Below are 15,364 nucleotides of genomic sequence, written 5' to 3'. Positions count from 1 at the left end.
CTGCCCAATTTAGGACCCATAGAGTTATTATTGCACCTAGTGCTCAAAAATTAGAGCTCCAACAAGAGATAATAGAGGTCCATTGGGGAAGGAATCATACTGCCCCATGCTCGGGGGAGGAGCAGTAGACAGGTTGACAAGGTGGCCAAATTGGGCTAGAATAAAAATACTCTGCAGGTGCAAAGATTTGGATTTATAGCAAATAATCAAAATTAAATCTAACGCATTTGTGCAAACATCAAGGCAAAGTGTAAGTGCATACAGTGTGTATATGATGCCCAGAACTATTTTCTTACACAATATATTGCAAAGATTGGTAGACGGAAAGGGTGGATGGAGTGGATATTGTCCGTTCATCACAAATGTGTGTGCACCAGTGACCTTGTTTCCCACGCAAAGGCTGAGAAAAAGAAGAAAAATCTGTCTCCCTTTTCCAGTGCCCAAATTTTTTGGCCTAATTTCAGGTCTTTTGTGTGTTTTTTGAGATGTAGTTGGGCTTGAAATTTTGCTTAAAACCTGGCAGCCCTGGTTAATGGTGACAGAAACACACCTGCTGTATCAAAATCAGGTAAACTATTATGGGGTTACTTTAAAAATTCATGAGCTATTGCTGCTAAAAAGGACTTCAGCTCAACTTACTCTGTAGAGCTATAGTGTTACAAAATAAGAAAATATGCTAAATCAAGGTACAGTAGGATCTCAAATATGACACTGATTGTGATATATCAGGACCCTACACTTCATGATGGATGTATTTTAACTTCTGTTAAGAAAGTATACTACAGTAGAGAGTTCAATAACATGTCATTTTCTAAGAAACAAGAGCAAGAACTACATCTTACAGCATTCGATTAAGTTTATAATGCTATAATCCAAAAAAATCTGCCACTCCAGTTTGGGACTATAGAAGAGAACTAAAAAAAAAAAAAAAACAAGCTCTCTGAATTGAATTTTGATCCCTTGTTTGAGTGGAATGTATTTCTTCAATGGCTTCCGCACAAATAACACTCTCTCCCAGTTTCATTTAAGAGTTTGTCATCCTAAAGCGGTCTATCTTTTCGAGAACAGAATACATCTGCAACCTCTTGATCCTTAATCTACATGAGTGACAATCGTGTTCAAAAGCAATCTGTAATCTCTGGAGTTCGCCAACAGCTAAAGCGAGGATTTTGTGTTCTTTAATGTCAACCCTGAGGTGAAAGTAGAGCAAGAGTTTTTGGCTATGGAATGTTTTTTGTTTCTATATCTACAGTCAGTGTTTTGAAATAGCACAATGGCAGCGCACATATGTCAAGTGACTGTAACAAATATCCATATTTATGAAGAACTGTTGATTTATTATATCCACTGGTGCTGTTTGTATAAATGTAAAACCTATCGCACAGAAACTGTATGGAAATCAATGCAGCCTAAAATAGTTTTCACATTGTGTTGTAAATTAATTTTTTTATTGTTGCATTAGTTAGCCAATATGCCACATTTCAACCCTGTTTTGAGAAGCACTTGCTGATTGTTGTGCACACAAAGGTGCACTACAGTGGCAGAGGAATGATTGAATTATTCAGTTTGGCAGAGATTTGGCAGTCGGTTGCAGCATTGCCCTCAGTGCCAGAAAAAAGGGGGTGAGATTCTTCCTGCTTCCTGCACTGCTACACACAGCATGCATAAATAGCGCTATCCCAACCATCAGCAAAGCTTTGACGCTTGAGCCCATTACTCTCAGTCCGCAGTAACTGCTCTGCTAATTCTCCAATGCATCCGATCATTTATAACAATGAACATCTTCGCCTGGTCTACAAAACCCCTGGCCCTGTTCCGCCACATTTGTGTTGTGTAACACAGAGGATACAGGATCAGATCAATATAAATTATGAATGTGATCTCAGGACATGTGTTTTGTTGCACTTTTTTTCAGCACTTGGATAGTGGACGGCAAGGACGTAACAATCAGTAAACAGGTAATGCAACTGCATCAGGGCCCACAAAGTTTGCAAGTACTTAGATACGTCCGTAAGCAGGACATGTGTTTACATTAGTATACCCACGAACACCAAACCAATGCCTGGCGAATAGTGATTTAAATACCATGTATGTATATCAAACTTCTGCTTGATGGTGTGTATTTGCCATCATTACCCGAGTATATAACATAGTACCAGAAAACAATTATAATATATATGTATTTCTATAAAACTAATGAAACAAACTATAGTTATAATTGCAAGAAGCTTTTTAATAAGGATTGTTGGATTTTGGTTTGATTTTCAAAAACAAAATTGGCACTGGGGATTCTGGGACATTAGTAGTAATTGCAAACATGTGAGCTAATGAAGATACTGATCACTGAGAACAGTTGCATCACTGCAAGTTTTGGAGAAGTCTGCACTGTTTTAATGCTTTTTTGACAGTCCCAGTGACAGTGGCTTCTGCCGAGCATTATTTTTATAAACTGAAATTGATCACAAAAACTATCTGAGGAGCTCAATGGAACAGAGTCGTCTCTCTGGACTTGCCATACTCTCGATTGAGAATGCCCGGGTGCGCCAGCTGGATCTTAACTATTTGATTGAAAACTTCACCCAGAGGAAAGCCCGGAAATTGCAGCTATGATGTAAGTGAGCATCTTTCTAATTATTTTAACGATCAGGTATTGTGGTTGGATTTATTGGGCCGAGGGGCATACGTGTGCACAGCCATAGCAATGTGTTATCTGTGATGGTGCGCCGTCACCAATGTTTTTTCATTTGTTGTGGTGCACCTACTCCTGATTTGGTTAGTCATCTCTTTGCTGCTGAAAAATATGTACAATAGTCTGTTGTTGAATATTGACATTCTGTCACCACACCTCTGCATAGGGGGCCTGCTTAGACAATCCTGCGTTGGGGCCCCTGTGTTGGCTCATTATGCCATCGGTGGACGGCCTGCTTCAAGACGCATTTTTATCATTCTGAGGCCCAACCAATTTATTAATTCATGAGCTCACTCAATTTATACTGCATTGCCTACCTGCTTGAGAGGAAACTTTCTAAAGTTTTGCAATAAACACTAGATCATTAATGCAATCCATTGCTAGATTTCACCTTTATTTCACTTATTTGTTTTTCTGCATTTATTGGTGCAAGTTTATTTCAAGCTAACCTGAATTGTTAAACCTACTTTAAAAACATAGTATAAATATAAACACTAGAGATTATTTGACTAGGTACGTTAACTCCCACATTAAATCCTGGGATTTTATCTGACATTAAACTAGTGTGTAGGTTTTTATGTACAAAGCTACAGTTATCTTAAAAGTGGATTTCAATTGACTGCTGCTGCAATCATTTGAGTGCACACATTAACATTTTCAAGGTTGCACAGTGTGGCTAAGCGGTCATGGCTAAGCAGCCTCCTCCATTATCTGAGCCATTACATTATAGGCTTCATTAATCAGTCTCCTTATCAGCACTTGCTTATTATGAGTACATGTACAAAGATGCAGCAGATCTGGGCTCTGCATATTACATGCACACCATCTGATGATGAAAGCTTATACATGGACCTCATAAATAATGCACTGGCATGTCAGTGATGGCGCATTCAAATAGCTTTAAGCCACTGGCACACTCACAATTGTTGGATTGCCTATGAAAGTCACCTTATGGCAGATAAACTTACGATCATTTGCTCTGTTCTCTTGTAACACAATATCCAAAAAGAGGATAAAGAATAATTGTGAAAATGCATATCTTCAGGAAACATATCTTTAGGAAAGTGAGACAGAGACTGAGAAAGAAAGAGAGAGACAGACATTTGCCAGAAGCCCAGATGGAATCCAATCTGGAGCAAAACAGTGTATTATTATTATTATTATTATTATTATTATTATTATTATTATTATTATTATTATTATTATTAGTCAAATCATTAAAAATATATATTATTAGTGAGGTCCACAAGATACTTATTAATAATAATGTTTAATAACCCAATAATAATAATAATAATAATAATAATAATAATAATACATACATACATACATACATACATACATACATATTATAAGTAGTGTATTATTTCTATGTGGACTTTTTTTGTCTGAGCTCATATAATAAAGTGTAATTTGCGCAGTAGTGCTTATAGTTAACGTAACTCGAAAATAGCCTTGAGCCAGTTGATGAGAGAAAGACAATTTCAGGTTTACGTTAAGCTATTAAAAGCAGGCTGACATTTGCACCCCCTTTTGCAAAAAAAAAAAGAACATACACAACGTCGACCATGTGCACTATTTTCTCTAATCACCAAGGACACATTTCCCTCAAGAGGAATGATTAGCTCCCCAGTCCTGCATTATAGAGTAACTTTGATAAGCAATTAAATTGTTTCCCATTGTTCCTTATCCGCCCCATACTAACCACGGAAGAGCAGCTATATCAGGACAATGCACTTGTTCTGAGAATTACTGATAAATGCAGGACACAGATGTCACTAAATTGTAGCTTACAAGCCACTTTTTTTTAAAGTTGCTGCATCAATCAAATTCAGCTACACAATAACAGAAATGCAGAATAGTAGTGCAGAGGTAAAGTATGTGGTTCTAAAATAAGTCCCGAATTATACACTGTATAATAATGGCAACACTGTATAAGCTAACAATTGCAGAACAGTTTTCTACATGTTAGTGGTAATTCATATTATAAATATAATTTTGTGGAATAAAGTAGGTTAGGCTTAACACCTGTTGCGCGACACTTTCTAATGTATGGAGGAAAATAGTACAAAAAATAAAAATAAAAAAGATGCTGCTTAAAAGTAAAATACAGTACAAATTTGTGTTGACAGAACTAATATTTAAGGAATAAAACAAGACTGGTGTGCCGTTATAGGAAAAAATAATCAATGGCAGGGTGGTGCAATTTGTTACTATGACAAAGTTGATTATTTTGTTATAACAGCACATCCCAAAGTGGTTTATTCCTCTTATACCACAGCAATTTTCCATTGCTGAGAATTTGTATTTATTAAAGAATAACATCATCAACATACCTGATGTTAATAGCACCTGTTATCACTTATATCAGCTCTTTCACCAGCTTTTCTCTCTCTCTCTCTCTCTTTAAGTTATTCACATGCTGAAGAATTTGTCATGTTGGAAAAGTTGCAGCTTTAGCCCTGACTGATATGAAGTGTTGACACTAGAGACTCCTTACAAAAATGCCAGATAAACTTTTCCTTGCAGAAAACATCACCATACACCATGCAACAATTACCAGAGCTACAGTCAAAGCCGTGATGTTACAGAATATTAATCCGACCATATAAATAATATTATAATTGTTTTCAAAATACCATCTTGAATATAAAACATACTACAAGGCAGTGGTAGCTCAGTGGTTAATATGTTGGACTACTGTTTGGAAGTTCATGAGTTCACTGCTAAGCTGCCACTGTTGGGCCTTGATCAAGGGCCCTTCACTTCAACAGCTTGGATGTATAAATTAGCTAAATGTAAGTTGCTCTGGATAAAGGTGACTGCCAAATGCTATACATTGCAATGGAAAGGGATTTCATAAGCCCAAAGAAAACACATATACAAGTTAAACACACTCATTTTTCAGCCATAATGTGAACACTGAGCAAATTACATATTGATACTAAATTTACTATTGAGGAAATTAACTGTTACAAAATACCATCAAGGATTATTATCATGGATTACTTTTAAGGATTATTGTGAATGAAATACCGTGCACAGATTATGCACAATATATTGTACTGACAATCTAATGTTTCCACAAAATTCAGAGGAATTCTAATGAAGGAGAGCTATTTTGTTGGCTTTAATATTTATCAAGTTGCTATTATAATATTGCGTTGGTATAAAAATATAAATAAAGTAACGAGGCACAATTTACGCCTGAGTATCACATGGCACTAGAATGAGAAGCTTGAAGACAAATGATTTGTGGAAATGCAAAATTAGTATGATGCAAAAGACTTTAATAAAGTTCAGAAGCCCAAACATACATTAACAAAACATCTATATACAGTTTACACATTGGCAAATTAGAATTTGAACAAAGAAAAAAATTAAGGTGCATATTGTATTTTACATTTAACAAGTGACAATGTCCATCTCCCTCACACAAATAATAGCTCTTGATATTTTTTCTTTTCCTTAAAAATTCAGGTAAATCTACCAATTTGTTACACAGTGCTACAGTTATATGTATGAGGCATACTGTTTTCTACACCATAGAAACATATTCAATCTTTAAGACATCTGACACCTTTGCCATGGAAAAACAGGTCAACACTTTGTGCCCAAAAGCTTCTCTACTTAATATCAAGGTAATCTATATAGGCCCTGGGAAATGATTCACTATGCTGCATAAAGGTGCCCTTACATCAACTTAGCTGTGACATATTAAAAAGTTGTACTAATCTAGTACAGACATTAAGTGTTCAAAAAATAAAAAATAAAGATTCTAATCACAGCTCACAGACGATCCTGGTTTAACTTTATTGCTTTTTTTTTGTAAAGCTTGAATAGTTCATTCTTTTTTTTAGTACGTCATAAAGGAACAACAGTTTCTGTCTTGTTTCTTATGCAGAATAAATAACACGTCAGATTCAGAATAGCATGACACATTTCAGAGTACATACTCAACCTAAAGCCTAGCAAGTCATATTATAGACTGTCTGAGGTTTTTCTATATGATAGCAAATAAATACATATCACAGGTTATATTGACTCTGTCACAGGATTTCTGACTATGACAGACAACAGATATAAATCTGACTGTGTTCTTCTACTCTCATATAAAAAAGGTGTTCGTTTTGTTTTTGTTAGGTTTTTTTTTCAAAATGTGGCAAATGTGAAATGAACGACACAGCTGTCGAACCCTGTGTCACAGTGATACCTCAATGATACCTCAGTGATACTGCAGTGATAGTCATGCATTTACTATTGACTTGCTTTGGCATGGCGTCAATAGGTGAAGAACACTGGGGCAGGTGTTATAAAGTGAAGAGGTACAGAAAAATCATAGAGGTCATGAGGAAAATGGACTGACTGCAGCATCAGAAATTATCAGTCAGCTCTTTTGTGAGCAAAACCTCTGAATGGGAGGTTAACAAAAATATAAAAATAACGAAAGAAAAAAAAAAAAAAACTTTTCTCAGCACCCAGAACATCAAAGTGTCTCTGAACTGTCTAATTTTTTTTTTTTTAACTGCGGCAAACAAATCAATAAATATCCAGACAACAAAGACTGTGCTGAATTTATAGTCCATGAACACATATAGAAATAGACATCCTGTACATAACTATTTTACACTCTTAAAAATTGGAGAACCCTTAAGGGTTCTTCAGTTGCCCCTATGGAGAATCCTTAAAGCTGAAACCCTACAACAGTGTTTGTCCTTATTAGAAAGGTTTCCATGTAGAACAATTATAGGACAACAATGAAAAAATAATAACAGGCATAACATAGTTCAATTTCATTTTCTTAAAATTGACAATGTATGAACAATGTTGTTCATTTTCACCATTAGCTGCACAGTTTGAATAATAATTTATGAAGTTTCAATAGTGGATTATAGTAAGTTTAAACATCAGGTGAATCTATAGAAGTGACCATAATACAGCAGTAATGTTTTATATAATTTTATATGAATTTACTTACAGCTAAATGAATTCATAAATGAGGCTTAGTGTGTTCATTAGCCAATGTCTATGCAATCAGTCTAGCTGAGCAAATTAATTGGTAAAATATTACACACTCTGTATTTAAAACTAAATATCTTGCAGAAGCCAGAACCTTTTTAGTAGGCAATTAAGACTTCATGATCCAAAGAACCTTTTACGAACATAAGAGGCAAAGTTATAGGCTAAATTTGAACTGCCTGACAATTCTAGATACTAAGAAGAAAATAATTTGTTCTACAGGCATACGCTGTTAATACATACAGTCATAGGAAAACAGGTTTAAAGGTTCATTTGGTTGTTAAGGGTTCGTAGCTTCCAAACAAGGGTTCTACTTGTAAACCCTTTGTTGTAGGGTAGAAACATGGAAATTCTAAGGTGGGGGTGTGGGGGCAATTGAAGAACCATTAATGGTTAAACATTGTTTTAAAGTGTACATGCCTTTGAATGAACAGGCTGGGAAAACTATTCCAAAGAGTTGTCTTGTGCCTTCGTTAGGGAGGCTATTAAGTGAGCACAGAGTGACTTAACAAAGCATCTCAAATCTCCTACAAAATCACTAGCGGATATTCAGACAAGCTTCAAGCAGGCAACAAGATGTGTCTCAGTGAAAATAGCCTGGCCGTCCTCTCCTCTCCTCTCTAGGTCCTGTTTCAGGCTGCAGAACGTGTACATTATGCGACTGTTTTCCCCCTCTTCAGTCAGTGCCTTCCTCTCCCTCCCTCTCTCTCTCCCTCTCTTTAGGATATGGCAGCTAGAGATTGATTTTTATCCTGTGGGAGCGAGTTGTACCTGTGCCACAGAGTGTGCCATAGAGTGGTGGTTTCAGTGCCGTCTCCTGTAATATAGAGAGACAGACAGATATAGGGAGAATTGTAGTTACAATAGCATCTGGGTAGCTGATCTGCAGCATGTACTGTGTAAGACGATATAAAAACTTCTCTCTCTCTCTCTCTCTCTCTCTCTCTCTCTCTGGACATATACATTCTTGTGCATACATAAAGAGAGAGAAAGCATTCTTCAAGGTGCAGGTAATGAAGATACTATTGTTGTTGTTGTTGTTTTATATTGCTGTCAGTTTGACAGATTTACCTTGAAGAATGCTGCACAGTGCAATCAGCTAGACTAATCGGTGCATGCAGGTATTATATATCTAATTAATCCAGATTTATTTTTTACATCCACCACACTACAGCATCACTCAGTCTTTGATGACATCAGGAACACCGTAAATTTGTTTTTATTTTTCCCACCCACAAGATACAGTGCCCTCCACTAGAAGGCACCCTTGGAAAATATGAGCAAAGAAGGCGGTAAAAAATTGTCTTTATTGTTTAACCTTTTGATCTTTTGTTAAAAGAAATCACAAAAATACTTTGCTTTATGGATATCAAACAATTGCCAACACAACACGGGTTTATAAAAAAAAAATCTTTGTTAAATATAGGTGTGCAGCAATTATGGGCACCCCTATGAATTCATATGAGAAAATATAGATTTGAATTATATTCCCATTGATATTTAAAAAAAAAAATTAGTACACCTAGGTGACTAGGAACAGGAAATTGTTCAACCATGACTTCTTGTTTCACAGGGGTATAAATATGAGGTAACACATAGGCCAAATTCCCTTAGTCATTCATAACAATGGGTAAGACCAAGAAATATAGCTGTGATGTGCGGCAAAAGGTTCTTGAGCTTTACAAAATGGGAAGTGCTTATAGCACAAGCACTGAGAATGCCCATTTCCACCATCAGGGCAATAATTAAGACGTTCCAGTAAACTAGAAATGTTATGAATCAACCTGGAATTGTACATGTGTCACACTGTCTCAACGCACTGTAAAGAGGAGGGTTCAAGTGGCCAAAAAATCTCCAAGGATCACAGCTGGAGAATTGCAGAAGATAGTTGTGTCTTGGGGTCAGAAAGTCTCCAAAGTTACAATCTGAAGTCACCTACATCACCACAAGTTGTATGGAAGAGTTTCAAGAAAAAAGCTTCTACTCTCATCCAAAAACAAACTCAAGTGTTTTCAGTTTGCGAGAAACTACTGGAACATCAAATGGGTTCGGATTCTATGCTCAGAAACCAAAATAGAGCTTATTTTGCAATAAATACCAGAGGTGGTTTTGGTACACACATAGAGGTAGTCATATGGAAAAGTACCTCATGCCTGTAAATATGGTGGTGGCTCCTTAATGTTTTGAGGCTTTTTTCTGCCAGAGAAGCTAAACATTTTGTTAGGATACATGGCATCATGGACAAACCTAAATGCCTCTGCCAAAAAGCTTAAACTGTGCCGTAGTTGGATCTTAAAGTGGGACAATAATCCAAAACATACATTAGAATCAACACAAAAATGGTTTACTAACCACAAAATCAAGGTCCTGCCATGGCCAACACGGTCCCCTGACTTAAAACCCATATGAAACCTGTGGGGTGAACTGAAGAGGAGAGTCCACCAGCGTGGACCTCGATATTTGAAGAATCTGGAGAAATTCTGTATGGAGGAATGGTCTCAGATCCCTTGCCATGTATTCTCCAACCTCATCAGGTATTATAGGAGAAGACTCAGAGCTGTTATCTTTGCAAAGTGAGGTAGCACAAAGTATTGACAAAAAGGGTGCCAGTAATTATTTCACACCTATATTTAACCTTTTTTTTTTTTTGATAAATCTGTGTTTTGTTTGCAACTGTTTTTTTTTTTTTTTTTTCTTCTAACCATGCTAAGTCTGATGAGGTGATAAACAGTTTTGTTTTACGTTATGATAGTTGGAAGTAACTAATCTTAGTGAAGGATATTGCAATCTCGAAATGACATATTGTGGTTAAAGGCTGTTATGTTTTCTATGGCTCATGTCAAAAAAATCAACTCTTCCCTTCAGGCAAGATCTCCCTAACGGACAGCAGGCTTGGCTTCGTATGAAACCATGGTTTTCTGAGAGAACAAGAAACAGTTCACTTAGGGATTGTCACTCATTCCAAATAATTCTGTGAATATTTTCTCCTTCTTTCAGCAGAAAGTGAATCTCCATCAAAATGCTTGCTACACCCATATAATTTGCTTTCAGTGTGAAAAATGGTTCTGTCTGAGCTGTGTCTTGCAATATTTACAGCAGAAAAATTGCTTCTGAGAAAGAAGACAGCCTTGAGATGGAATGGTGAAGCACATAAACTGCTATACGAGGATCCATAACCAAAGTATCCAGCCTCTTACTCTCATTAGTGGAAACTGTGATGCTCCCACTGGTGACAAGGGGATTTTTAGTCTGCAGACCACTACAGAATGGTGTAGGCAGAACAGACCCAAGATGGATTTCATGCAGTGTGATAAGGTATAGCGTGGGCACAGACCCCAAATGATTTCCTTGACTTTTGTTTGTCTCAAATGCATCTCTCTGAGCTGAGTGTCGAGTACAAATCATTACTGTGAGGCTGAGCCACAAAAGCAAGCCTTCTGTTCTTGTGTAGAACTGCTACATTCGATGGCCAGTAGCATAGTATCCTGAGCTATATTCTAGGCTCTAGGAATCAAGAAACTGGATAAAACGTTTCCTTAGCAGGATAATGCCACAGACATCTACATAGCAGCAGGTAACTAGTTCACGTACTATTCTTTATCTATGTACACTCATTGACTTGTATGCCAAGTTGTGCCAAAATAATTTTTTTTTTAAAAAAGAAAGAAAAACAGAATGCAAAGACCATACCAAAATAAGACAGGCCTTCGTCAGTTAAGATGAATATAGACCTACACATCCAGGACTGCAGTTTGTACATATATATTCTAATTGTTTGTGGTATGTTTAACTGAGGAAATTTAAGGCAATATAAATTACTTGAAAATTGAGGACATGGAATGATTAAACTCAATAGGTTTACAACAATGAAATAAAAAATGAGCTAGCTTTATAATAAACCTGGGGCAGCACAGTGGTGCAGTCGGTAGTGTTGCTGCCTTACACCTCCAGGATACATGGTTCAATCCTGAGCTCATGTTACTCTCTGTGCAAAGTTTCACATGTTTTCCCATGCTGGTTTCCTCTGGGTTCTCTAGTTTCTTCCCACCCTTCATATACAGTATGTACATATCACTAAGTAGGCTGGTTCCTCTAAACTGCCTCTAAGTGTGTGTATGGTTCCCTGTGATGGACTGCCATCCCATCCAGGGTATATTCCTGCCTCATGCTCTGGATCCACTGCAACCCCTCCAGGATAAAGCAATTACTGAAGCTGAAGAATGTATGACATTTTTACATACAAGCACACAGTGTGGATAATTTATAAAGCTTCACTGGTGGATCAAATATCAGGTGCATCTACACAACTGACTAATGTGGAAATAGACAACAATTATTAATATTTTCTACAAGTTTAATTGTGGTTTTTGAGGCTGGAGTGTGTTTATTAGCCAAAATCCAAGCAGCCGTTCTTGCTGAGCAATTTAAGTGTTAAAACAGTCCACACTTACTATTTAAAATTAAAGTAGTTGTTGTAGTTGCTAGACAGTTAACCCAGTGGTATCTCTTCATCCTGAAATCGGCTAATGAGGGCCAAAAATAAGAACAAAGCTTATTAGCTGACCAGGCAAGAAACACAAGCATGTCAAGAAAATATACTACAGAAGCCAAATATATTTTGAAGCACACAATTAAATCTATTGGTAAGAAACACACAAAGATACATGACAATGTGTGAATATTTGCTGGGTAGAAACTAAACAAAACATTGCATAACCATGTTTTGAGAGGCTAGCACACTAAGAGAACAAATGAAAAACGGTCTGGAATGAAGACACAGAAGATCAACCATATACTCCAAATGCAGCCACTATCAAACAACTAACTTGATAGTTAAATGATAGGGAGGGCTTCCAATAGATTTGGAAGAATAATCTTCTGCTCTTCTGAGACAGACACAATACAGATGTGGCCTTTAAGAATGTGCATTTTTTCACGCGGTTTCACACGATTCGTCACGTGTGATCACACTTCTTAGATTTTAAAATAATTTATTGTGCTTCACACAATAACCACCAGGCGGCACATGGAGGAACATAGTGTAGCAGAAGACAGTACAATAAAAAAATGGAATGTCTGGTCAGTTAGATTTAAGAAAAAAATATGACGTATGGTTCACATAAAAATGTTACATTTCTCATCAAAACTTATAATAAACCTAATTGAAACATGTTTCTAATTAGAAGATTTACTGATATAAAGTGAGTGTGAATGAGTTACGTAGTACAGGTACAATAACTATAGTATTTAAATTAATGTGTCTAAAATGTGTGGGCTAGCATAACGCAGTGGTAACATGCAGGGTGTAGTATGCCAGCAACCAGGTTCAAGCCTCAGCTCAGTTCACAGTGCCCATTTAATGAGCTTTTTTTTTCAGCGTAGTATTTTCCTGAAAGTAGCGTTGCATGAATTCCATTTTATCCTTTCTTGGCAATGGAAACTTTTGTCCTTTTCTTACATTTAAAGTTTAACTATTGAAAAACTGGTTTAAAATGAACACAGCAGTCCACACATGAAAAAAAAGCTAATTGAATTTACTTAATTCAAATGCGTACATCGGTTCCACAAGATTGAATTGAGTTACATTAACATAATTTGTTTTTGTACATCAAACATGATTTGATCATATATTTTCAATGCCATGAGTAAGATAAAATTTCACCTGAGCTGAAGATTGAACCCTGGTTGCTGGTGTTCTGCAACAGCCACATTACACTGCATTATTTTACCACACACATTTTAGCCATGTTAATTTAAATACTATTGTTATAGTACCTGTGCTGTGTGAATTGATCAAAATTAAACCTAATATTCAAACATTTTATGTATTAATTTAAATGTGGCAACATTTATTATATGTGTTGTTACTGAAAGAACATATTCACAACCTGATTTACACATCTTGACTATCACGGATAGTTGTGTATTCGTGTCCTTTTGTGCAGATGCAGGTTGTAATATTGTGTTAATTTTGTGTATGAATCTGATTTATATCTTATAGGATGCATTTGGTTGAGTTAATTAACCCGTAGTAAAGTGCTTTAGTTTACTGGTTTTCATTCACTCAGCTCAAGCAGGTCATTCCTGCTGAAATCTGCTATTCCTGCTATTCCTGCTATTACTACTTTCCATCCTCACGTCTTTATCCCCACCACTTTTCAAAACAAAGTGACGCCCATGTATTGCTTATGCAAATAAATGACTGATTACTGTTCAATACAATTAAGTTTTATTAGATGTCATTTGCAAAGAGTATACAGTAATTAGTATCATAATCGTTTTAATCCAATGATTTTAGTAGTAGTTGTAATATGTTCGTTCCTTGGATTTAAAAGATGGACCAAAGTCAGTCATCTGTTTTGGAGATGTTGGTCGATCTTTGTTCACCTTCCTTTCATGGGGTGTGAGGTGAAATTGCCGACCAACTGGTTTTGCTGGTTTCACTCATCCCGAATTGGGGGCTTTATTTCCCACAGTTGCAACTTTAATTCTCGCAATTAGGCTGCATCTCACAACTGTGACCTTACGTATTTATCATTACTTGTATGACTATATAAGCTCATTTTTTTCATGGTGGAACTTTGATAAATGAAGTGATAGTTCAGTTCTTTCTATCCCATTATATGTATTACTGATGTTTCAACAAGAACATACAGATAAATACAGATAAATAGCAAATGACATACAACATTAAAGAGTATTGCTTTCTTATACAAAAACTCCAAAATAACATTATGAAAAAAAAATTTATTTTGTGATAGCATGCACCAAAATGTATGCAACAATGTTTTTTTTTTTACATTAACTGTAAAAAGTGGATGGAAACGTGGCCAATGTGACCATCTTTGCAACTGACCTCATAGAGCAACTGTTCAGACGTGTCATACTGTATCCTAAATCATCCACTAATTTACTATTCCCTATATAGTGGGAGTGAGTAAATATAGATACACTCATTACTGTAGCACTTAGTGCTACTACCCTACCCCCGACTTGGTAGTTCATACCATAACCTCGTCTTTTAACACCTCCTTCCTGCAGTTCAAGGTCAGCCTGTCTCCACAAGGATTGTGAGGAGGTCAGGCACGGACTGGCCATTTGGAAGTTCGGGAATTTTCCCAGTGGGCTGGTCTTGTGAGGGCCGGTGTTTTTTTCCAAACCCCAGTATTATATAGTCTATATACAGATATTCAATAGATCATCTTAGCTGCAGAGAGAGGCTGGGCTGGTACAATCCGTAATAGCAGGTAGCAGTTGCCATCACAATTGAAAGTATCTAGCACTGATTGAAAGTCTCTAGCACTCAAGCAGTTAGAACCTAGCACTCCTTGAAAGTATCTAGTACTTGCTGCCAAAACATGGACAGAAAGAGAAAACTTGCGGTCGGCGGTGCAGAGAAGGTGGGCCAAAAAAATTAAAAAGTTGCTGGCTGACGTCGCAAAGTGTATGAATATGTAGTGTGAATATAGTGTTCTCCTGTGGATAGAGTCTTCTGGTTCTAATTTAGTGCCGTGTTTAAACATTGTTGTCTGTTTTGCAATATTTTAAATAATTCTGATAATAAACAAGCTATTAAGTCAAACTAGGTGTCAGTTCAGGTGAACTTTGAACTTTTGCTTTCTGTACACACAAACATTGGGAGGAAAACCTTTAGAA

General features: G+C 36.5%; 1 protein-coding gene across 2 annotated transcripts in view; it reads right to left on the bottom strand.

Annotated features, from left to right (window-relative positions):
• Nucleotides 1–15,364, bottom strand: part of pcdh11 (protocadherin 11) — a 210,707-nt gene that overhangs the window by 167,658 nt on the left and 27,685 nt on the right. Inside the window, exon 4 of one of the 2 annotated variants that reach the window (XM_017475171.3) lies at nt 5,963–8,525. The exons of the other annotated variant lie outside the window; for it this stretch is intronic. Within the exon in view, the coding sequence (XP_017330660.1) occupies nt 8,442–8,525 (84 nt within the window). The 3' untranslated portion in view covers nt 5,963–8,441. Of the gene's footprint in view, nt 1–5,962; nt 8,526–15,364 lie in introns of those variants that run through there. 2 annotated transcript variants of the gene reach the window in all.

This window comes from Ictalurus punctatus, chromosome 8 (genome assembly GCF_001660625.3).
Source record: "Ictalurus punctatus breed USDA103 chromosome 8, Coco_2.0, whole genome shotgun sequence".
NCBI classification, from domain to species: Eukaryota; Metazoa; Chordata; class Actinopteri; order Siluriformes; family Ictaluridae; genus Ictalurus; species Ictalurus punctatus.
Note: the sequence above shows the minus strand (reverse complement) of the source record. Positions and strands in the feature narration are given on the sequence as shown.